The sequence below is a fragment of the Stegodyphus dumicola genome, chromosome 4, assembly GCF_044657685.1.
Source record: "Stegodyphus dumicola isolate Sdum_Otavi_A_Nest chromosome 4, ASM4465768v1".
Lineage (NCBI taxonomy): Eukaryota > Metazoa > Arthropoda > Arachnida > Araneae > Eresidae > Stegodyphus > Stegodyphus dumicola.
Window position 1 is genome coordinate 204,486,215 of NC_140771.1, and position 26,803 is coordinate 204,513,017.

General features: G+C 32.3%; 1 protein-coding gene across 4 annotated transcripts in view; it reads left to right on the top strand.

Annotated features, from left to right (window-relative positions):
• Nucleotides 1-26,803, top strand: part of LOC118200378 (zinc finger CCHC domain-containing protein 8 homolog) — a 111,817-nt gene that overhangs the window by 66,931 nt on the left and 18,083 nt on the right. For all 4 annotated transcript variants that reach the window (XR_015040857.1, XM_085815912.1, XM_085815911.1 and 1 more), the window contains 6 exons: nt 670-789; nt 917-967; nt 8,348-8,496; nt 11,200-11,235; nt 11,379-11,449; nt 24,279-24,356. Coding sequence is in view for 3 of the 4 variants with exons in the window: in XM_085815912.1 (XP_085672038.1) it covers nt 670-789; nt 917-967; nt 8,348-8,496; nt 11,200-11,235; nt 11,379-11,449; nt 24,279-24,356 (505 nt within the window). In the remaining variant the exon portion in view is untranslated. The remainder of the gene's footprint in view (nt 1-669; nt 790-916; nt 968-8,347; nt 8,497-11,199; nt 11,236-11,378; nt 11,450-24,278; nt 24,357-26,803) is intronic.

The following is a 26,803-nucleotide window of genomic DNA, read 5'->3' on the forward strand; positions in this document are numbered from 1 at the left end:
CAGAAAAAGTCAAAATACATATGTTAGAACAATGCTTTATATAAATCTGATATCTATCCTAATTCTCGTTTTCGAGACATGAGAAATTCAAATCGAATTTCATCAAACAGCCTATTAGAAATGGAGATGTATAACTATCCCCCCTCTTTCTTTTAGTGTATGTATGCATATGTATAATATAACAGAGAAACTCTCTCCAAGGTGATTATCCATAGTTCTAGATGATGAAGTCATCTGTGGAATTTAAGATGATGAAAAATTATGTTCAGTAGCAATCTTTATGCATATCCTTAGAAGTACTAGTCACTTTTAAGAAGTCATCTTAGATTGAGGGTTGTCATAAGGGAATTCTCTTCTGATAATAAAATTAGACATTCCGGACTCTCAGCCAACCACTAGCGGTTTCAAATGACTTTGGTCATCTCTGGTAGTATTGTCTTAGAGAGATGATTTTTAATACTGATATTTGTGTATGTTTTCAGAAATATTGATCGTTGTCAAAGGTGGTATCCATAAGAGTATTGACTCTATAAAAATTTATTTATTTAATTATACTTTTGTTAGTAAAATGCTTGGAAATTTTGGAAATACCATATTGTTTATAAAATTTTGGAATACTTAAAGCATATATATATATATATTTTTTTTCCCTTCCCTTTGCATATTCAGACCTCAGACAGTGACCTGTTTTAATTGTCTCGGAGATCATCATATGAAAAAATGCCCTGAGAAGTTAAATAGAATGAGAATTGCTGCAAACAAAAAAGATTTGACAGTTACTTTAACCAAGTATGTTTTTTTTTTTCCCTCTTGCATGTAGTATGAGTAGTATTTGTTATTTTATTTCAATGATAGATTGCTTTATAGATTTATTATGCACTATTTTGAGATTGTACTTTATATTTTAAATACATAGTCGATATCATGAAGAAGAGAGGAAAAATTTGATTCAACCTGGTTGTTTAAGGTAAGCATAGAAAGTGTAATTTTCATTTTCTCGTATTCTCTTATTATTGTTATTATTATTATTATTATTGTAAAAGCCTGTTCTGATAGAATGTGTGAGAATATTTTATAAGCTGTGTTCAACAGCATGGTTTCTCTTTAGTTCTTACACTCCAACTTATCTCCTTTTTTATGTATGGGACATATGGACTTCCCTTCTGCTCTCCGGCCATTTTTTTCCCAAAGTCCAAACATTGGGGATAATAGCATGTATTTCTTCAGTTTAGGCTCATACATAAAAAATTCCCAAAGAAAATTTCCCGTATGACCCATAGTGTTCAAGATAAATGCAAAAGAAAAGTATTGCATTATATCTGTCACACGGCTTACGATTCTAACGTGATTTTGGAGCTTCGGCACATTTCAATATGCTGGCATGTGATTGGCTGAATATGGAATACCGAAGCTACTGGATTGGAAATAGGGGTCCAGTTTTATGACCTCTTCAATTCCCATATCAGACATTTTGGGATTTTTTTTTATATCGGGACATCTGAAGGAATTGGTTTATTGAGACATAGTTACTACACAAAGTAACTTAGTTGCTTGTTTTTGTGCTGTGTGTACTTTGGTGGACATGACGCTGGTACAACATGTCCAGTCAGCTGTTCCATGGCATCTCTCGATATTGATGGTGAACATTTTGGACATCCTCCTATGGAAACATGTACAAATACCGATGTTCATGCTTCCAATAAAAAAAAATTTCCAGTTGCAGTGGATATGACGTCATACTTTTCTTTCATGTTTATCTCAAAAACTGTGGGTCATACCTTTAAGTTCTTTTGGCATTTTTTATACACTCCACACGAGGACTTTGTGTGCAGAGTTTTGAAGGCTTTCATGGGACAACCTCTGTGTTTGTATGTATATATATATTATCTGTAAGGAAGATAAAAAATACGTAAATTGTAAATTCGATTAAAAAATTTGTAATCCTATTCTGTACTATATCATTTTGAGATTAATCCATGTCATATGACTCTTACATAATGCTGGTGATGTAAATGGAACTAAAACTCAAACAGCCAATATTAATTTTACAGCTTTTTTGAATATCTGATCAGATGCATTAAAAACCAAAATTAACTCATTCTAAATTAAGATTTCATCCTGAACACAAGTCAGTTGCGTTCTGTAGCTCAGCCTAGCCGGACTCCTGCTTTCTTCTTACCACAGAGCTATAAAAAATGTAAGCATTTTGAAAAGGCACGAGTGGTGTGCTAATTTGTGACCATAAAATGTTTACCGAAATAAAAAGGATTATTTAATTTGCTCTGGCTGCCAGGTTTGCTGTTCATTATGGATCTCAGTATCTGTGCAGTCAAAATTTTTATATTGTTACATCTCAGTTTGCAAAATTACAATGAGTTGACAGTGAATTATAATAAAGAAATGTATTTTGATGCAAGTCTGTGCCATATCTATTTTAAATTTCTATATTCATGATCAAAGATCTACATTTCCATGTTTATAATTCTGGTGCAAGTTTGTGCTATACCTGTTTTTAATTTCTGCATTCATAATCGCATGCTCATGTTTTGCACAGTGTCAATTATCATGTATGAGATACTTTCATGCAAAAATTAACAGAGGTCATTAATCAAGTGTTATTCACTTCACACATTTTGAAATGCTTTTCATCCATTTCTGATTTTTAACATATGGTCTACCAAAGCTTTTATCCATAATTATTTTTGTTCTGTCAAAACACATTAAATTACTGTTTTTTATGTGAAACAAAACTGCTAATTGTGCAGCAGATTTCAAATTCTGCATGAAGCATTTGGTTGAAATTTTTTCAATTTAATTTTATTGTTTTAAGAATGCAGCACACAGTGTTCAAAGAATGAAAGTACAAGTATTCTGATATTTCCATTTAATAGCTTCGGGTTTATTAATTTGATTGATACATTTTATTACTAATAGAGTATGTTTAAAGTTTTTCATAACTTTGAACTAAATAACTTGATTAATTAAAGTTATTTTGAAATTTAAATGCATAATACTGAATTGAAAGTATAGGATTGTTTTATGAAAATTAAAGATTAAAAATTTTATGGTATTAGAAATATAAAGAACTGTTTTTTAATTAAGTAAATAAAGAATTTTAATAGTTTTTTCAGGTAAGATTAAATTGTAATGTGAGTTAATAATTATATTTTTGAATTATTGTTAAAGTGTTTGAATATATGTTTAGAATTTTATAATTATTCTGAGAATGAAGTGAATATAAAAAATAAATGAAATAATTTTGAATAACACTACAGGAAATGGATGTAAAATAGTGTTCTTGAGTATAATATATACAGGGTGTACCATACTTTCCCTCAAACTTCTAGGGGAGGTAAGGCACATCATAAGGATTAGGAATTGCATAGGTACCCATGCCTGGAAATGGGTAAGTGGTAGCAGAGTTAGAAGAGGAGAAAAGTAACAAGTGTTATTAATTTGAAACATTTATTGGAAATGAATATAAATGGTGTACTCCAGATTGAATGTTACAAGAGATGCTCGAAGTTTGCACCATCAGATGCCAAACATGCCTGACACCAACTGACCATTTATTGCCGGACATGTTCAAACATACCGGAAGTTTCTTTGATTGTAGTAGCTGCACAGGCGAGTCTTGCCACGAGATCCATTTCAGACAGAACAGGATCGGGATACACTACACTTTTGATAGCTTCCCACAAAAAGAAATCAAGGCTCGATAAATCTGGTGAGCATGGGGGCCAGGGAACAATCCATCGATGTGGGAAGGATCTGTTCAAATGGCTGTGAACATCCATTCCAAATGAGCAGGGGCCCCCGTCATTATCTAATCATATGTTGCACCTCACATTTGGTAGAGCATCGTCAAGCAAATCGGGAAGAACGTACTCCAGAATGATAAAATAATTTGCGGCATTCAAATGGTCCATCAGTATCAGGCATGTTTGGCATCTGATGGTGCAAACTTTGAGCATCTATTGTAACATTCAAGCTGTTGTATACCGTTTGTATTCATGTGCAATAAATGTTTCAAATAATCCTCTTGCTTCTTTTCCTATCTTCTACTTCTGCTACTACTTACCCCTGACATTTCCCGTTATAGGTTCCTATGCAATTCTTAAACCTTATGATGTGCCCTACCTCTCTTATGCCATTATCACATTAGCTGTTTGTTGCCGGGACAAAACGTTTGTAGCAACAGTTCTGAGAAATAGGGTTACCATCTTCACTTGGCAAACAGGCTGAAAGCCAAACAAGAATCAGTTATCGCTCAGATTGGCGAAAGTGACGTTTCCTTTCAAGTGACATTCGCTTCTTCGTGTTGTTTCGTATCGCTCACACGCTTTTCGTTTTAAACTTTATTGTTAGTAATGGAAGATAATAGAAATGTGATTGCTATCAAGTTAATCACTTTGATCTCCACTCTGGCACTTCATGTAACAGATAAACACACTTCTGGTTATAGCAATCAATTACATCAGTAATAACCAAATTCTGTATACACTAAGAATAGTTTAAAAACATGTGCTGGGTAAGTCTATTTATCACACATCGCTTGTGTGTATTTTCTGTTGTCTGCATTTCAATGAAAATTTGATGGCTGGAAAATTTGCGACCTGGTGAAAGCATTTTCTGACTAACTTTATGGCTCATAATTACTGTTCTGTCCATTCAAATGACAAAAATCTATATGGCTGATATTTACCTCCTCACAGCCAGCAGATACTATTCAGCAAAATGAAGATCAAATAAAGCATATGAATACATGAGCAATCAAAACATGTGCTAGTTGTTTACTGTCCCATAGAACACTCGGTAATATACCTAAAACACATTAATTATACCAACTCTAGAAATTAGGTGTTCACATCATGAGTTTGTTTTATGGTTTGGTTTATTGAGATTACAGCAAAGCACACTAGGGCTATCTGCCTAAGGGAAGGGATGCCTTCGGGGAGGACTTTCTAAGGGAAACTGGCTCGTATACACGTTACACATGGGGAAAACCACGAAAGCGTCCATGCAGCCAGCCCGTTCGCGGGATTCGAATCTCGGACCAAACCACCAGTGTTCAGCGACTTTACCGCTCGGCCGCTGGTGGGCTCAGTTGGTTTTATGTGATTACCGCAAAGCCTCGAGGGATAACAACAGGAGGGATCCCTTTGTAGAAGATTTTTTAAAACTGGCTCGTATACCAGTTACAAATGGGGCAGACCAAGGAAACATCATGTAGCCAGCCCGTTCGCGGTATTCTAACCTGAGACAGAACTACCAGTGTTCAACGACGCTTCGGCCACTAGTAGGCCCGTGCACTTAATTGGAAAGTGCAATTCATTATGTAAACAGACATGAAGATGATAATCAGTTGTGCGCTGTTTTAAGTAATCAAATGTTATAAATGCATAGCTGTTACATTTCTTATTATTTATTAGTCATGTTTTTATTACGTAGATCATACGTATGATATAATTATGAATTAACCCAATAACAAAATGTGTACATCTTTAGTACTCAAATACTCATCAATTATTTTTCAACTGATTATTACATACCCATAATAATTTGCAAAGAACTGATAACTATAGTTGCTGCCAATTACATAATCATTATCTGAATTAAAAGTAACTTCAAATAAACTTCTTGGCAATGTTCATTTTTGTATTCATACATACATATATATATATACACATCTAATAAGTCATATATTTATATACAGATAGAGAGATGCGATGTTTTAGAAGTTGTTAATATATATTTATTAGTATTAATGTAATGAATAAGATTTATATTAATGAATGTATATACAAATGTTTTTCATCATGCATAATAATAAATCCATAAATTTTCAATGTTTCACTATGTAGCATTTACAATAAAAGTATAGTTTCTAATGTATTTATAATTCAAAAAGTATTTCATTAATTACATGAAAATAATAGACAAATTTAATGAGTATTCTCATTATTACATAAGCTATGCTTTTCTTTTTTTGCATCTTTTATGCTGTTTAAAATGTGTCACTGATTATGCAGTTAACAATTTAAAAGATAAGTAATTAGGAGAAAAGCCGCACATATACAAACGGATTTTAAAAAATTATTCAACTTAAATTTAAGAAATAAAATTCTATTATATAACAGTGCTATAATACACGATCAGCACGAAATACGACAAATTTGGCGAACTTTTGGCTACGAACAATTTGTAAACAAATCCAAAATGCAAGAATGTCGTAAAATACTGTCAACTCTGAAATTTCCACGATTATATATTTAATGAATATATACACATTTAAAAAATGACTCGAACAGTTGTATTACAACAAAACAGCAATAATTAAATCAGCCTCTATTTCCACCGTCCATCACTTCACAGTGAGAGCCATCGCCATATTGAAAGTTACCCGTGATCTTTTAGAAGCTGACCTTTCGTCTGATTGGTTGAACGTTCGAGGAACACGTCTCCAACCGGAACATTTTGGGAAAAGTTTTAAAATGTTGCTCGTAGCCGGGACACGTTCCTCCTAGCTAGACGAAACATTTCTCGGAAGTCTGCCGCTTAAAGCCGTGCTACTAGAATCTCGTTTCTCGGAATAGTCCCAGGTAAGCGCGTGCGTCTATAGTTGTGATAACAGCCTTAGAAGTTTGTGGCAACATTTACGGTACACCCTGTATAATGTAAAATGAATATAAAAATATCAATAATTTTAGAAATTGAATAATTGTTATAAAATTGATTATGAGTAATGTATTTAAAAAATAAAATTTATATAGATAAGTAGATGAAATTATGGTAATGTTAAAATTTATGGATAATTGTATATTAAGTAGGAGTATGTTGAGGGAGTGCTATTTCAGAAACAGAGGCTGTTATACTTTTGTACAATTTTCTTAGTGCAGTTCACAAAGGCCAGTTTCCTTATGCAAGGAACACTTTTCAAATTACTGCTATATTTATGACGCTAAAATATATATTATCAATATGAAAATTAGTGTCATAAATTGTTACATGTAAAAGTTTTTGTTTGTGATACTCAGAGAAAACAAAAACCTTCACTGAAGAATTTTAATTACGTAGAGTCAAAAACAGAAAGACTTTTGAAGTACTGAAAAATTTCATAGGATTCTAAAAATTTTATTAATTTTACAAAATCATGTATTCAAAAATTATATTTTACAATTATGCAATTAATTATTGATTATATTGTTCAGAGTTTTATTTACATTTCTCTTCATTTACTACTGAAAAGAAAAAAAAAATGTTAAATCATTTCTTCTTTTCTCTGTCACTAAGCCATTTATGTGTTTATTTCCCCTCTGTATTCTTCGTCTTCTTGACAGCTCTGGGTGGGCCCTTGCCTTCTCCAGGTATCTCTACTTTTTGCAACTTTTTTCCAGTTTTTAACCTTTAAAATATTAAGATCTTTTTTGACACAATCAATCCATCTTAGTGGGGGTCTGCCCCAAATTTTATTTCCCATGGCCCTAGCTAGATGGCCAGCCAATTTAAGTCTCTGTAATTTGACGAATTTTACAATATCAGGCTCTTTGTAAATTTTATAGAGTTCTAAATTAGATTCTTTTCCATGAAGTCAATTTCAAACTGCTTTTTAATCTGTAATTAAGACAAATTAATCAGCAGTTTTTTTTTCTTCTAAATTTCTTCATATTCTTTATATATATATATATATATATATAGTCTAAATGGGCAATTTGCTCTGAAGGACTATTATTTTTATTTTGGCATTTTGCGTTGGTTCACTATAAATGTCCGTTTCACTTTTCAAATTGTTGCCACCAAATCCTATCACCCTGTATTATATTTAAAGAAATTAAATAATGAAGAATCTGCATAAATGTAAGTATGTTTCTCGTATTGTGATAAAACAATGGTACCTAGAGCCATCCAATTGTGAATAACGTATGTTTCCACCCGAATATGAGCATCTGGAAGCCCAAATTTGGAATTTGTTTATTATCTCTTTCATATTTTGTAAGACTTTAACGAATTGATTAACAAACTCAAAGATTTAAAAGCGAGCAATGGCAACACTCTAGGGGGGGGCCTTTTCATCTCCGGTGCACGAAACTGTGTATCGAAAATTCTAAAGATATGTTCATTTTAAAATTATTTTGCAATATTGCTGTTGAACTGAATTTTATGTTTTAAGTGCAAAGAACATGATATTTAATAAATAAAGGTAACACACAACATGTTAAAAGAATGCCTCTTTGGACATAATTTAAAATCTGAAAACTCTCAGGTTTTTTTTATTTTTATTTATTTATTTATTTTTTAAGGTTTATTATGTAGCTTAGTTTATGTCTTTATTTTTATAATTTTACAGTTCTGAGTTAAGAGAAGCAATGGGTTTAAAGAATAATCAGTTGCCACGATATATATACCATATGAGAATCATTGGCTATCCTCCTGGGTGGATGAAAGAGGCAGTACTTGAAACATCAGGATTATCTTTATATGATTCTGATGGTAAAAGTAAGGTTCAGTACATTATTACCTTTTCATGTGTCATATTTTGCAATCATAGTACACTGATATACATTTAAAGTAATTTTTTTGAATTTTTGTTTGTGATTAAAATAGCTTTTATATGTTTAATTGCTAAAAGCCAAATTAAAAATAAATTCATATTAATTTTGTAATGATAGGATTCTTATGTTCAAAATAAGAAATGTGTAATACTTTTAAAATTTATTATTATGATAATGAGTCAGGTGAACATTAAAGATCGAGAATATTTTGACTATTCTGATGTACATATATATAAAATTCAGAGAAAATCAGATGTTACCTTTTAGTGGTTTATATATATATATATATATAATGTTGGAAATGCATCAATTCATTTTTCAGTAGATTTGGATAAATTGTGCCAAAACCCCAGCTGCATTTGTCTGCAAGTTGTTAAAAATGGACAAATTGGATAGCATTGCAACAGATACATTGGGTATCTATATCATCCTTGTCTACAACGAAGAAACAAATACTAAAATTCAGTATTTCGGTTTAACATCTAAAAAATTATCAGTAAGAATTGCCAAGTGTAAGAAATATACTTGTAAACTCTCAATTGATCAATATGCACTCATGTACAAAATCAACAGAATCTGCACATTATTCTGAATAACTAATTTACAGATTTTAATGAAGTTTGGTATGAATATATATTTATAACAGAGAAAGAAGTGTACCATTCAAAAATCATTTTATTTGTGCATGATTTGATGTAAAGCTCATGGTACAAAGATGTTAAAAATCCATGTTGTGACATTGAACTGAAAATCAGTTTAATAAATTAGTTAATAGTTCTGTCTCACAGCCAGAGAGGTTGAGCGACGTGACAGCATACTGGACAAGAAGCAGAAGAAGAGTGTCTGGGGCAGTTAATCCCATTTTTACAGCAAGATATTTTTCCACTTCGGGATGGTCCTCATAGGCAGATGGCAAAATGAAAATACCCTTCCAAGAGCAGCCCAGACATGCTCTATAGGGTTAAGGCCAGGTAATCTGGCTGATCAACCTATGTGGTGAATATCCCCACTTTCCAGGTAATTGTCAAACAGTTTATGCGGACGAACATTGTTCATTAACAAGAACTCATGACCAGTTGAGTGTAGATCCAGCATAATGCCTGCCCAAACCATTGCACCTCGAACGTTGTATGATCTTTTTCTGTGATGAGAGAAGATGGTATCATGTTCCAGATTCTCTCCAGAAATAGATACACTTAGAATGATCGTCCAGGCTGAATCTCAGTTCATCTAAAATAAAGCATGGTGCTCCTCTGAAGTCAGTTCAAAGGCTTATGTTGTCTGCACCATGCTAAATGTTGTGTGCTGCAGTGAGTAGTGAGACACAAACAGTGGCTCTTCTAGCATACATCCTTATCTTATAAAACTTTTGAGCAACTGTAGACCATGATACTCAGGTTTCAGTGGCAGCATGGAGCTCAGTGAGAGCTGCGAAATTATAGCAGTTCTGTATTACCGAGCTGAAAGTGCCAAATAAGGATTCTCGTTGGTCATTGTGAATCTTGTTCAACCTAGTTCAAGTTTGCTTGGATCCATTGTCCTGAAAATATTTCCATAAATTGCAGACATCACTGGGCACTACTTTGAGCTCTGTACCCACCTGACTTGTGATTGGCCTGTCTGTCTACCGACAATTCTCCATCTCATTTAGTCATCCATACTCATTTTACCTGATATGTTGTAAGATTTACATGAAGAAGTACAAGCACACAAATCACCAAAAAACCCTCATATGCTGAATATCCCCTTTATAATGGACACTTAACTATTTGACTAAATATTTGTATAATTTTTTGGTGGCATATGTAGTATCTTTGGTTCAACACATTTTGTAAAAATAAATGTTATATGCAAATTATCCTAATTTTGCACATGAGTGTATTAATATATAGAGAGAGTGCCTTTGTTACAATTTCTTAGAATATCCACATTCTGTAATTAAATGAGGGAAAATAAAAACAGCACATAAACTGGCCATGAAATTAGAGAAGGTATCAAAATCACCACAAGATCTTGTTGCTGCCTCTTAATCTTCTCTATATCTGAACATTCATCTTCATTTGTGTAGCAACTATATATGAAGCAGCAATAGTCGATGACTGATGAAGTAAATGGGCCACCTGTAAAATCCTTGACTTTGGCTGTTTAATGTGGTTTATTACTATTATACTTCCCCCCCCCCCAATTTGACCAAACCAAACCAAAAATTCAATAACAAAAGAAACTATGTATTGAATTTTTGTCTAAATTTCGAGAAAATGATTTTTTTTTTTAATGCTTACTATGGATGAGTTTCCCTCCTTCATTTTATTTTTCAACATAAATAAATAAAGCTGTTGTGTAAATGTCAGTTTGTCATTATTTCCTGTGAGGATATCTTAAACATAAAGTTTTGCAAGGCCTCCACAAGTAATTGCAGAACTGAAAAATTAAATCTGTTTAGAAATCATGAACATTCTGACTTAAAAATTAGAGTGCACTATGAGAACTTTTGTCGCAATTTGTGAGAGTGCAAACCTCACTCAGTGTATAAAAAATTAAAAGTAGGCTATTTCATGTATTTTTTTCTGTATATTTCTTTTTTGATTTTTCTTCAAACATGTGATATAAAATGGAAATTAAGAATAATTATTTATTTATTTTAAAGCTTCATTTGAAGAGGAAACCAGTTTAGTAAGTGGAAGTAAGTAGATAAATATTTCTTTCTTTGTATTTTAGTCTGTAGAATTCTATTTTGTTGAACATTTTAAGGCAGTGCATTTGTTACTATCATATTCTTACCCATTATATAGTGTATATATAATGCATTACAACATATCTTTTCAGTTCAGTATGATGCATCAAAGTTTGTTAATTATCCAGGATTTAATAGCCCTGTACCAGATAACTATACAGATGTGAGTATTTTAAATTTATTCTATTGTTTATAGTTTTCAAGATTACATTTTTTAAGTGAAATATTTCCAATTTATTTCTTGTTCGAAAGTGATTAACTTGTAAACTTTTAAAAAGTTAAAAAAAAAAAAAAGTTGGAAGAAAATTAAGTTATAAAGGGTGAGGCAACTTCCTTATATTATAAATGTATAATAAATAAAGTTCTGCTATTTGCTTTTAAATAGCATAGTAACATTTCTAAATATTTAAAAGATTGTGGATAATTTATGAACACTTCTAATTGTTAGAAGAGATCTGTTAGTTATTCTGCCATTAAAAGCCAGAAATCAAACACATTGTTTAATTGAAAAGTATTGATTGTTCACATCTTCTACAGTCATTAAAAGGGTGCTGAATGAATTTAAATGTAATCATAACTATATTTGCTACTATATATATTTACTACATAACTGTATTAGCTTCCAATAATACTGTGCTGATATAAAAATTTTTAATGTCAGATTTGACATTTCTTTTTATCTGCTGATGATTTTTTAAAATAATTCACTAACGCACCCATCAATAATAGCTGCAAGATTAATACATGACTCACATTAAAATTATTCACATTTGATGTCCTGAAGTGTGTCAAAATTTGGTAATGATTTGCATTTGTTATTATTTTATAGTTAGAATATGTAATAAATAATATCTAAGTAAAAAAATAACTTACTGTTATCATAGTTTTAAAGCCATATCAATATGCATCCTAAAAGAGAGACATTAGCCTTAAGATTGAGAATATAAATAGGAAATATGCTGGTTCTGGGCAAAATTAGAATAACTATCTGATCAGAAAACAGATAATAAAAATATTTGAATTGGAGTTACCTCCTCTCCTCAGAATCAGATTTAGGTTTGAGTGGAAAATACTGTTGTAATGTGATATAGTATGTACAATTTTATGAGTTGTCTGTTTATATGCTAGTTGTAGCAGCATTCTGGGTTTATATTCTTAGATTTTTTGAAAAATTTGGATAGTAAGCTTTTTTTAGCACATTAGGGATGTTAATTCAAGTATTGTTGTTGTTGTTGTTGCCATGTCCACATTACGTGGAACAATGGTTGCCAGAGCGTACTCTGAAGAGAGGTTGGACTTCGATTTTCCACCCCCAATTTTGAGGGAGAACCCCCTGGGAGGATTTGGGGGTCTCCCACCCCTCAACTATTGGCCAATGAAAGTAAATTAGATTTTTTAAATGTTAGAAATTGTTAAATTAAAGCAGGAATTAAGGAGAGATTTTGATGGATTCGTTACATACTTTTCATTAATGGACAATTCCTGAATCCTCAGACCTTCAATGTAGGGGACTAGTTCAGTACCATTTTAGCATTTATTTCAGGATAATTGATAAAAACCGTGGTTCCATGAGTGTCTGCTGACTATATGTTGTATTGTGAAGCTTAAGTGTTAAAATATATATTAGCACAAAAGAAGGGAGGATAAGTGTTTCCTGCCATTTTTTTTTTAAGATTTGTTTTCCGCCATGTAAGTTTTAAGATTATAGAAATATTACCCTAAGGGGAGGGGGATGAAATCTTGTTTGCAGAAAGGGAATTTTTTTAATTCTTTTAGTTTATTTATTTAGTTATGTAATAAGATTTGTTTTATACTAAAATCATTTGATCTGTTCTTTCCATGAAATAAAAATTGATACACCTGAATCATTAAATTCTGAGATGGCAGCAAGATTGAGGTGATGATATAATTGTTGCATCTAAAATAACAGAACTGTGCCAAAACATTAATTTTTCAGTGGTTAATAATGTGAAAGGTAAATTGTCATCTCTCTTGAAGTCTCAATAAAAGGCTGATCGTCTATTCATAAATTCTACATTGCTCCATGCAAAACATTACACCATGAAAGATGGGTTCATTTGACTTGAAATTTGCACCATTCCACCAAGCATAGACTCAAGAAAGATATGCTAATAATTAGTGTTGCCATGTACATTTCTCATGTGTAGTAGTAATGACTTGTAGAAGCACTATGAAACGATGTTAGGTTATTTAAATACGGCAGAACACATGAGATCTTTCTGGTTAGTAGGAGGGGGATGCCTTCACAAAAAGAGAAACTTCCTGTTTTAAGTGCAGAATAGTGTGCTTTTCCATTATTCCTTTATGTTTGAAACTTGAGTCTTAAACCCACTCCCAAAGGAAAAAAAAAAGTTAGGTGCTGAAGAGGAAGATTTGGCACTTGCAGGGGGAGGAAAAATTGGGGCTGGAATATGAATATCCTTCTAAACAGTCAGTGTTTATGTTGGATGAAATCAAACCACAGTTGTTTAAGTATGGAGTCCATGGGTACAGTAGGGACCGACCGGCCAGTAAAGAACAAATACAACATCCACATGCTGCCGAGCAACAGGAGAGTCATGTTTTGTGTTTAGCAGTGACAGATCGCACAATGTCATCAATAGTCTTAGACAAATCTCTTTCTTGCCTACAATACTGTAATAGTCATACTGGAGTTTGTTGGTACTGTGGTGACAGATATCACGACACTAAATATCATAGCCATACCATTCCATCCCTGGATTATGATTTGAGGTCCAGTTAATTTTACTCCCACGCCTGCCTAAAATGCATTGCTGGTATACTCGATAACCATTGCTATATCTCTGAAGTTTTGAAGTTTGTTGTCTTTCCCCCCCCCCTTCGAGAAGAAGTCTTTGATACTGAGCTGTTGAGCTAGACATAATTTGTGTTATTTTGTTTGAATTTATGGCGACTCAGAAAGTATAATATTCGTAACCAGTCTGTGTATTGTAAGATTATATTAAAGTGTGATAGGTGTATAATGCATAGAGGTAGTCTTAATCAGGTTGTTACAGTCATGTCTTTTAGAAGAGGTGGAAAGTAATCTGAATAGACTTAGCAGTCTTGCTCTGAGCTTCTGGATTTTTGGCGGTATTGATTGTCCAAGCTTTCATGTTACTGTGGCTGTCCTCTTCCCTTTACATATGTTTGTTAATTAGTTCAGAATCAGATAGGTTGTTCAGATCCCCGAAAGCACCAAATGGAAGTAGGTCATTTTCTTCGAAAACAGATAATTATCAAAGACCCTGAGCCTTATAAAATATTCTGTAAGAGCAGTGTGTTTTCTTATGAGTGTTAGTCTGACTTCAGCAAAGAAAGTGTTCTGCTTGTAGAGTCGAACTCCCAGTGTTTTTATTCCTTCTGTTGTAAGTACTGAGCTATAATTCAGGCCAAGAGGAGGATTTTCATTCTTGGAGCATTAGGATGAAAGGCAGCAAGTTTAGCTAACTTGTCCATCTTCTGGTTAATTTCATTAAACTTGTATGGGATAAAAAATCGAAACTGGTGTTGAGGAGACCCACATATTAAGTCTAACTGACTGGCGTTAAGGAGAGAAACTGTGGGCTTGTACTCTAAACGGAAATAATTTTGATTTGCTGTACACTCTCAAAAGCGAAAACAAATCCTATCATTCAGAACTAAAAATGTCTACCAGACATAAATAAATTCTAAATAAAAGCATATTTTCCAAATAAAAATTTCTTTCACTCATTCAAGACATAGAACAATCCAGGAGGAGAGTGAGACAAACTGTGAAAAAAAAAATTACTGCTGTGTCTGATACAGTTTATTAAATAAATTAAAATCTTTAGAAGTTGTCATTCTCAAAATTATAAAAATGTGTTTAAAAATCTTTCACTGGGCACTTTTATTAAACAGTTAAAAACTAAAGATGGTTTCTTGTAAGTTCAGTTTATCCAGTGTTGACCTCTCTGAATGAGTTTATGAAATATTGATCAGTTTCACTACAATTGGATTTTCTTAGTATCGATGCACTGTAACCGGTTCTATGTTACTTTTACAGCCATCTAGAAAAAATTTTGTCCTTGCTGTCAGGCAGCGCTGACTTATCCACAGTTTCATAAAGTTGATTAAAGACAGGACTATTGCTTTGCACTCATAGTTAGCTGGGATAGAGGTCTTGGCTTAGAGTGTCATGATGCATTCCAATCTTGTTATTGACTTCCTGTGGATGAACAGATGTAGTGGTGCAATACCAGCTAGAACGTGAAGAGCTCCAGTAACCTCTGCAGATCCAGAGTATAAATGGAAATTGGGTAAAGAGAAAGAGGTTTCTCACTTGGATCACTGTAGTATGTGCAAGTGTGAGCATCACTGATTGCTATTCTCTCATTGAGGGCCCTGTATCGTACTTGTGGAGGTGTTTTGTGTTTATGAGAAGGCTCTGAGCACAGAATTCTGGAAAATGGTGAGCACCTCTTTCATATGAGGTGTCCAGGATAAAAGCTACTTAATTTGGTTTATCGTAACAAAAGAATTGAAAAGCTGTAAGCAGAGTGGCTGTTAGACCATGACAGATGAGCACACTCAGTGGTGAGCTGTAGGGGGCTAGTAGGAATTTGCTTGAGGGACTTTTTAAATTTGTCTCAAATTTTCACTTTCCTTGTTCTTTTTGTTTGTTAGTTTATTTAGTCTGGAGAAACCTGTGTCACAATCATACTTCTTTGTGATATATGTTAGACTCTTCTTCAAAATTAGGGTCTCATCCACTTTTGCTTAAGTTTGGTCAGATGTGTTGTACACAAGCTAAAACTTAAACAGATGCTGGAAAATGTAGTTTGTTTTTAACAAATTTATCGTTGGGTATCAAATTACTTAACATCAAGATAATAGGATGAAATTCTGTTGTTTGATACTTCGTTGAAAGATGAAATATGAAAGATTTTCCACTGAGCAATCTTTTTCTTATTTAATGGTAATCACCTTAAATGGGAAAACATTAAGAGGATTTAATTCTAAATTTTATTTTAAATTATTTTTTAAAAATCATCACTTTGTTTTGAAACCTTTTTAGACATGGAAGAAGGAAGTAAAGACAGCAGGCTTTTGACACAAATTGACCATGTAATTGTTATTTTATGTAACTTGTAAATTCCAAGCTTCTTTTAATTATAAAAATTTATTTAATTAAAAACTTTTTTGTTCATGTGCAGTTATTTATCTTAGTTTACATATCCTATTTTGGTAAAAATTGAAACATTTTGAATATAATCTGATTTAAGATAAGTAATGAGCCCTTTGTTAACGTTTTCATATCCCACCACCAAGTATGATTTCAGACTTGGCCAAGATTGAGAATTATTGGTTGATAATCCTGTGGCTAAACTTTATAATATGCTTGGCACAATCTTTTATTCTTTTACGTGAGCAGCCTTTGATAACTAACATCATCCATACAAGAAAGGAATTCGATATTTTTGCAGTTGGTAAATAGTCCAAAGTCTATACTCAGAGTGAGGTTCTAAAATTTTAGATTTAAATAGAAACCTCGCGGACAGTCTCTTGTAATAACCTGAGTGATGATTTTACTGTTCACCAAGACCTAGATATTGGGTTTTTTTAACTACCTGGCTAGTAAACCTCAGATACGTAGTGGGTAATTGATTTTTGGTATAAATAAGTCCAAGCTTATATAAATGAGGTCCTAAGACCTCATTTATATAAACTGTTTCTAATTAAATTTTGAGTAATGTCACTTATTAAAGAGTGAAAACACTAATCATGTAATAAAATGTTAAAAATATATGTATTTATAGTATTTGATTAGTCTTTATAAAAAACCTTGTTCTGTAGCTAACATTTTAAAACAAAGAAAGATATTTCCCCTATTACATTACTTACAGAAATAAATTCTTAACAATATTCGGCATTAGGAGAGCTAAGTTGTTACTTTTCATGAATTGGAACATATCATTTGGATTTCATGAATTTATTTTATCACCATTAAAATAAATTGTATTAATTCATCGTTTGGTTATTCAGCATCAATATCATTCAAGTAAAGTTTTTTTGTTTTAAATTCTGTAATTCTTTTTTAATCTTATCTTTTTTCCCCTTTTTTGACTGTTTTATTATATAGTGACTAACCAACTGATGAATTAAAACATTTTATTTTAACGGTGATAAAATAATCATTTTATATACATTATTTAAGCAGTGCTTCTTGTTTTAATTTTTATTCCTCATTTTTGCGGTTTCTTTTTCTTTTTTGAAATCACGATTATGTTGATAGCTCATACAGTAGGTGTCACTTAATGTGATCGTGCTTGTTCACCAGCTATTTTGATAACATTAAATGGTGAGAAGAATTATCTTTCAAAAAGCAATGATATTAAACTAATGAAATATAAATATAGCTAAAAATATATGAATAGGCACTTTCACAGCATTTTAGTTAAAAAAATGCAAAAGTTTGTGCATGAACTGCCCATAACCAGGGTTTGTACGGTCCTCAAGAGTCCTTAAAAGTCTTTAGATTTTTTGGAATTGATTTTTGGTCCTTAAAAGTCCTTAATTTTAATCATCTGAAATTTCTGTCTGTTTTTATGACTGTCATTTTGAGTGTGAATTAGCATTTTGAAGGAATATTTTTGGCGATTCACTGACATATATATGGTTATCTTTTGAATGGGTTCATGAGTTATAATTTGTTTCTATTTCTAATATAAATGATGGAATACTCGAGTTTCTAAGCAAGAAGTGAAACATAAGCATTTTGAAACTCATTTTTTTCTAATAAAGAGCTCTTAAATAACTTTTTGCTTTTGGGGGTGTGAATTCTTTTATTAAACGGTTCTAAATTTGGCAACTTTTCAACATTTTGGCGATTTTAAGATCAGTTTCTGTAGAAACTTTTTAATTCCAAGATCTGAGAATTTTTTTACTTTTTTTTAAAAAAAACATCGTAACATAAATTGTAACATAACATTTGATTAATTTCATTAAAATAAAGGTAATATATTGAAATTATATTTAAAATATAACGTTAAAATAAAACATTTTTATTTTTCACTGTCATATTATAAAGTTTCATTTTGGCAACTTATTAATATACAATATTTTGAATCTGAAAAATAAACAAGGTATAATGCTATAAAGCACAATTTACAAAACAGCTCTTAGCAAAAGCAAAATTAGCTATGTAATTAATTAAAAATTTCTTCTTTTTAATTTTTTCATAGTAAGAGTTTTTCCCATTTAATTGTGTCAGAATATTCAAAATTCTCAGAATATGCATGTTTTCTCTATAAAATTAATTTTACACTTTTTCCCTCCTTTTTTTTTTCTAAAATATTTGTGGCTTTTTGCTGTTACAAAATTGGTAGAGATAATTTTTTTTTAGGATTTTAAACATTGCAGCTTGGAAAGTTTAGAAGGATTTGAAGGCAAGATTTATAGACCCATTATTCTAGAAGATTTGAGAAATATGTGACAAAATGAAAAATGTCTTCATGGTATCAACATGTAATGGATGTATTTTACAGAAAGTTTGTAATGAATTTCTTACTTTTTGGAGAACATCTGGAAGAGCAAAGAAAACATAATATTTGAATGTTTTTACTTCTGATACTAGAATCTTAACATGTTTATCTTCCCTTTATTTTTCACTAGACACAAGCATGGTTTTTTCTACTTTTCACTAGACACAAGCATGGAAATTATCAAAAATGCTTCTAATCTTATCACATGGGCAGGCATTATAACAAGGAATTTTTTTATTAATAAGGAAATTGAAAACTTACAATTTAAAAGATTTATCTAATATGCCTTAATGCATCATACACATAGCTGGAAATAAGCATTTTCCCACCTGATGCAATCTCTGTGGATCTTAAATTCCGCTGCCTAGTGCCTTTCTAAATTCTGCTTCCAATGCCTGCTCTAAATTCTAAAAGTTTTGCCATTTCTAGATTTTGTTGTTTGGTGTGTCACTAAATACTAAAAATTCTGCCACATCAGCTCTGTAACCGGCCTTTACCATATATATTCCATATTTCTTCTGAATGTTCATATTACTAAAATAAAATTATCCACTTTTTCTGAACATTCTAAATGCATTTAGTGTTTTTTCAAATAACAGAAATCCTTAATTAAATCTAAAAATTCTAAAATGAAAAGGAAACATGTTGAAGAAAGAAACTGAGTACATAAAGAAAATTATTCTTCAAAGATACGTGCAGTTATTATTATGTAAATTACCCAATTGTTTATGATTTCAGCCTTTACTATAATTTCTCATTTCTATTTCCTCATATGATAGAGTTGAGCCAGATTAAATTAAAATGAACTTGTATAATCTTTGACCACTAGTCCACATTATTAGTTTGAATTTGATTGTTCTTGTTTAATTACGTCACCATGAGCTGTAATTGAGTTTGTTAGCATCAGAACATGCCCTTATGTTCTAAGTTCTTTTTAAATAAGAGGCTTATTTAAACCTTTGTCTGATAATGTAGTTACTTTCAGACATAACAATAATATGCTTCATGTCTGTCGGGGGTTTTGGACTGTATAACTTTTACCAGATCAAGTAAACTCCCATACATAGGTACATTTTGGAGAGGTTGACAAGTTAGGAGATAAAGCACACAGAAACTAGCGAGAGCAATTTTTTTTTTTTTTTTTTTTTATATATTGAGACAAATCTCTAATTGTTAAAAAAGATGCTTAAAGAGAAGGAAATCGATATAAACTAGCCAAAATGTCTGGGAAGGCTTCCAATTAAAATGACGGATAAATATTCTGTTGAGTGTTGTTTTTACAAAACATAAATGTTTTGTAGCTTTTAGTGTGTAATTATCCTAATAGAATTTAAGAATCAATGTCATAAATTACATGTATTTTAAGCTGTGAAATTTGATTAGATTTTGATTTTAATAGGGCTTTTTAACAAATATTGTTAAAAAAGTAAAATTTAATAGTGGCCATGTAAATACATAATGACTAAGATTATCAAACTACATAATTTAATTATTTATAACTAACTGCTTACCCTTAAAAATTATCTCTATATGCTATTGCCATTCATTAATACTCACTGTAGTCACAAGATAAAATACAAAAATGTAAAAATTCAAGTAAAACTTATTCTTTGCATCACCTGAGACTTAAAATAATACAAAACAACTTATCACCTCTAGTGCTTTAATGCCTTATTGGAACCTTAAAGTATATTAACTGGGTTACAACCCCTCAAACTCTTCACAAAGCTACGACACTAACTGCATCAAGCAGAGCCTGACTAACTTTCAACACTTCTCAACCATGCCTGCATCAGGCCATTCGGGTTTGTTCTAATCAGAAGGTCTCTCTAGACAAGCAGCAGCAGTGACAACATTCAGTCTTTTGTTATGAATTATGCTGATTATGAACTTACTTCTCATTTTACGTGACAAAATGAGACAAAAAAAAAATCAACATAAAGCTAACTGTTAGTAAAACGTAAATGTTGGTCATATTCTTTCAAATATGACCAACTATTATAAGTGTAAAATATTTAATGCTACTTGATAAATTGCATAAGGTTTATTTTATTCTCAAACTTATTAATAATTATGTTCATTAATTCATGTTTTATAATAATGCATACTACTTAGGGATCTATTTTATTTTTAGGATGGTGTTACAAAAGTGAAATTCAGGCATAGATAATATTTTTTAATTGAATTTATTCAGTTCCCATTTGCTCATAGGTCCTTAATTTTTTTCATTAATGGTCCTTAAAAGTACTTAATTTCTGTGTGCAGAAATGTGTATGAACCCTGATAACATTTCTGGAAATTATTTGAACAATGCTGTACTACTGATCTTAATACAGTCAAAAGTCATTAATTCGGACTCTTCGGGACTTCGAGGATTCCGGATTATCGATTTTTCCGGATTATAGATCATCAGTTTAAATCTGGTACAATGGCATGCAGAAATTATAAAATTAAAAATAGAACAATTATGATCTAAAGGGTATCAAAATTAAAAAAAAAAAAAAAAAAGCTTAATATTTCTTGTTTACTTTATTAAACATTTCTTTCAATGTTAGTTGTTTAAGTTGCTTCGTTTTTTATGTAATAATACTTTCTCTTTAATTCTATAAACAGACATAATTTCTTGTTCAGTTACGAAGTTCCGCTGTTCAAGTCCTATAATTGCTGTGTTGAGAATACCGACTAATTTGTCAATCGAAATTTTTTCGTTTTCAATAACATCTGTGTCACTTTCTTCGCTATCGGAAGCGAATTATAATGACGTGGAATTTGATTTAAATCATATCAAAGACGGAGTACATCGAGATGAAATACTACATTTAGTAAGGAATTATAAGCCAAATAAAATAAAAACATCTGCCCTGAAGATAAGGATAGTGCTGACAGATCAACTTCCAATTCATCGCACGCTGAGGCGTTCCCCCCCCTGGCCTCAGAGCAGCGTGAAATTTATAAACAGATTTTGAAATGATTAGATAAACAAAGGATATGCCTTTATCCATTTTTTGCAGCAATTCCACTTTTTGTTTAATGGACTTCGAAACATACTTTCGCTTTGTAGATCCTTTATATATTAGTAAATATATATCAGAAATTCTATTTGACATAATCAAAAGTTCAAGCTTACTTTTATAAAATTGCTCTAACAGTCTGCAAAAAATAATAAGCCAGATCCAATTTGAAGATTAAGGAACAACGCAATCTGCAACATTAACTGAATTAGATAATTTTAGCTTAGCTTATACCGTCCGTTATACATTTAACGCGCATTCGTAAACATATTTTGCGCATGAGCACACGCATATTCGCAGCTGTAAAGGTCTTATGCGCATGCGTGAACGCGACGCATGAGCAGAAAGTTTGTAGCTTTGAGGTCCGGATTATAGATCATTCCGAATTATGGGTGTCCGAATTAACGACGTTTGACTGTACTCAGAAGCCATCCTTCATCAAAAGAGAACTTGCCAATTTAAAATTTAAATTGAGGGGGGGAGCAACCTCAGTTTAGCATGGATAATTTTAGAAGAAAATTCTGTGTATTATTTTTACCTCTAAAGAAGAAGAACCTGTGTCTGATCCCTTGAAAATCTGTGTCGAACTAATTTTTCTTTTTCCTAATTTTAAGTGGTTTATTAAAATCAAAACTAAGATCTTTGGTAACTTGATCTGTTACCCAACGACATTTTCCATAACTTGGCAATTTATATAATGCATTTTAAACTTATTTGGCAACTTAATTCTGTTTAAAAATTTATTTCATACTATTTTGATCACATAACTGAATTATCACAGAAAGTAGTGTATTTTCCCTGTTTTTACATACAAAAGGGTGGGACAACTTCAGCAACTTGAGAAGAATATCCAAATGATAACATTAACCATGGTCACATGCAGTGTCTGTTGTATTTGGTATTTTATGAAATCTGCATAAAATGATAAATAAACAAATGAAACTAGTTTAAATTACTTGATACAACAGCACTGATAAGCAATGAATAGTGAATGTGCATATGCATTATGCTTGTTTGGAGTTATCACATATATTTATAGCTTTTCCATGTTATAAACTTCTTCTTCGTCTTCTTTTTTTTTTTTTTTTTTTTTTTTTTTTTTTTTTTTTTTTTTTTATGTAGCACTGAATCTAATTTGTGTTACCAATTATTATGATGATATCTATGTTATTTAAAAATTACAACATAAGTAGTCTATATTATTGCAAATTTATTAAAAATATTGTAAATTTTTGTATAATATTACTATTCCACCATATATACTGAAATTGGCCCCCTTCTGAATTATGGGCCCTGGCAATTTATCTACTTGTCTAATGGTTAATCAGTTACTGCTAATAATCAATGTAAGGAATTTAGCCTCCAGAGGGAGTCAAGGGCTCTCTGGTTATCGACAGAGTTGCAAAAGGGGTGTGAAGCTTAGCCTCCACATTGGAGTTGATTTACGTGAGCATGTTATTGAGAGCATGCTTCGTAGATTTCCCTGGAGAGAAACTGTTCTATCTGGCAACCATGATATTGTGAGATGTTAGGTGGTGCTTCAGAAAATAATGATCCTTTCCTCCCTTTTGCAATGGCTGGCAGAAGATATATTGGGTTCTGTATGATGAAGATGCTGAAAGATCTTTGTCTTGTTTAAGGAAAAGGACAATCCCCACTCACATGGTCCCTCCCAAGAATAACCAAATTTTCTAATAAGTGTGAATGAAGGTATTTTTAACATTTGCATAGACCATGTAAATGAGCCAGATGATACTATTACTAGTACTATTAGAATAAATCACCATTTGATAACAAAGGCTCCTACAGTTTTTGAAATTTCAAAGCTCATGAAGATCTTCTGTAGCAAGTGTTCTATTACTGCTTTTCTCTTGTTCCTCCATTAGCTTCAAGCTTGCCTGCAACTAGATTTTGACAAGGCAGTGTGAGACTGCATGCAGCATTCAGCAATACTTTATTGCCTAGTAGTTGCATTGCTGTCTTGGCCTGCCTTTGTAATTAGCTAACAAGTGATCAAACACACTACCTATGGCTTCACCAAATGTACTTTGAAATAGCATGGGTTGACATATCCGTTGTATTTGTGTTATACTAGTTATTGCGAAGCCATTACAGCCACACAAAATACTGATTTCTTCATGTTCTACAAGTCACACAGGTTGTAATTTTTAATCTATTCACCCTTGTATGTTATCTATTCAGTAAGCATGGTTTTCAAATACTATAAACTTTGCTTCTAATGATACATCGTCCAGTGACTATGGTGTTTTTTTTGGGGGGGGGGGAGACTGTTTAAAAAAACTCATTATAAAAAGCTATTGTATGCAAATTTTATTTAATTATAAGCAGAATTTCAAGCTAATTTTTAATGTTGAACACATTTCAAATGTCAGATTTTTGGTTATTCAATATAGATTTTAAATATAATATACGATATGTACTATTTTCTTGTCAGGAATGGAAAGCGCTAGACATGCCTCCTCTTCAGCAGCATCAACAATTAAGTCAAGCTGTAAAATCTCCAAACATAGTTGTGAGTATTATGTATTCCATTTTCACCCATTTTTTTAAGCATTGTTTTATTTAAATCTTAATACAATAGAATTCTGATAATCTGTACACCTGAGACTGAGGGTTGTACAGATTAGAAAATTTTATGGATTACAGGCCTCCCACTTTTTTTAAAAAAATTTGTTTTACATTTTTCCTGCGCAGATCTATATATTTATATATATAATATGTGAAGTATTAGCACTTACAGTGGATGGACAAAAATATGGAAACACCTTGTGAAATGCATGTTTGAAAAGAAAGATTGATTTTAATGAAATGTGTAGGTGGTGCTGGCGTTTTTGACTACTGACGCCACCTATACAACTTCGTAAATGTGCTAAACAGTTCAGTTGTTGTCGGAGTACTGTTATGTGAAATTGTCATTGCATTATGTCAGAGTTAACAGACTTCGAACGTGGGCAAATTGTTGGAGCACGTATGGTAGGTGCTAAGCAAGGTAAGCCGTAAGCAAGGTAGCCGAGGCAAGCAAGGTAAGCAAGGTAGCCGCAGCAAATTGTTGGAGCACGTATGGTAGGTGCTAAGCAAGGTAAGCCGTAAGCAAGGTAGCCGAGGTGTTTAGTGTTTCAAGAGGTACTGTATCGAAGATTTATTCCGCATATTTGAAAAGCGGAAAAACATCATCTGCTAAATCACAGCGCGGACGAAAGTGTGTCCTGAGTGATCGTGACAGACGATCATTAAGGGCAATTGTGACGAAAAATAAGAAGACCACAGCTGCAAAAGTTACTGCTGAAATGAATGTTGTGTTACCGAACCCTGTGAGTACCAAAACAATTAGAAGGGAGCTTCATAAACAGGGAATTGCTGGCCGTGCTGCAATTGAGAAGCCACTCATCAGTGATGCTAATGCCCGTAACAGGAAAAGGTGGTGTTTAGGTCATAAAGCCTGGACTATAGAGCAGTGGAAGCGAGTAATATGGTCTGACGAGTCTTCTTTCACATTGTTTCCCACTTCTGGCCGAGTTTACGTCTGGAGAACGCCATCTCAAGCCTATAATACAGACTGCTTGTTGCCAAGAGTGAAACATGGCGGGGGTTCTGTTATGGTTTGGGCAGCCATATCGTGGTTCTCTGCTAGCCCCATGATAACTGTGTCAAGGCACATGACTGCCAAGACTTATGCGAACATTTTGGCCGATCAAGTTCATCCCATGGTACAAACTTTGTTCCCCGATGGTGATGGTGTCTTCCAAGACGACAAAGCCCCTGTTCACGCAGCTCACATTGTCCAGGACTGGTTTTCTGAGCACGAGGATGAGTTGTCCCATCTCCCCTGGCCACCACAGTCACCAGACCTGAATATTATTGGACCTTTGTGGTCTACATTGGAACGGAAAGTGCATTCTCGTTATCCACCGCCAATATCGTAATCTGAACTTGCCACCGTTTTGCAGGAAGAATGGTATAATAGTCCCTTGGCAAACATACAGGAACTGTATTTATCCATTCCGAGAAGACTGCAAGCTGTTTTGGATGCCAACGGGTTTCCTACACCATATTAAGCAAAGAAACATGTTTTTTTAAAAGTGTTTCCATATTTTTGTCCAACCCCTGTAAGTAACTTTCAAAGACACCCATGCTTTAATAGAATTACTTAATAAAGATTTATGAAATATAAAACTATTATTTTTTTTAATATAATTATATACAAAAAAAAGGGGGGGAGGCAGTGCAAAAAAAAAAAAAGGGGATAATTGAGAGATACTATTACAGTAATGTATGAAAATGTTTTATGTAGAAAATGTTGGTATAGCAACCTGCAAAACTACTTCCAATCCCCCCCCCGTTAAGTGAATAAGTGAGTAAATGCATGATTTACAAAAATTCCAGCTGTAAGGTTTTCGCTAAATTTAATCCCCATACTAGTTTTGATTGTTTTGTACATGTGCATTTGGAATAAAAATTAATAAAAGGTTCTAAAATTGTAATTTTGAATTTAATGATGTTTATTAGTCAGCCCCCCCCATATTTGAGACTAGAATTCTCTACATTGTAAAAGTACTAATTTTAATTATCTATCCCTTTCTCCTACTGATGCGTGCTCCTTGCAAAGCACGTAAAGAAACCATCTGTGAGGCGCATTTATGTTGAAACTCAGTGTGTCAAAATTATGAACAAATAAATTCTTTAATCATATTACCCACCAATTAACCTCAGAATTAATTTTAAAAGAATGTGGAGTATATATTTAAAAGGAAACATCTTATCTAAAATAAGAATTTGCAGAGATTCATCATCTGTATTTACAGTAAAATGAAAGTTTTGATGCATGCACAAAAAATATTGAAAAACTTTGACAATTAAATGAATTCATTTTATTCAATGAAAGCATGTTATAAATATTCTGTACTTTTGTTAAAAAAGGAATTTGAATTACATTGAGTTAAAAAAATCTAGGACAGGTCT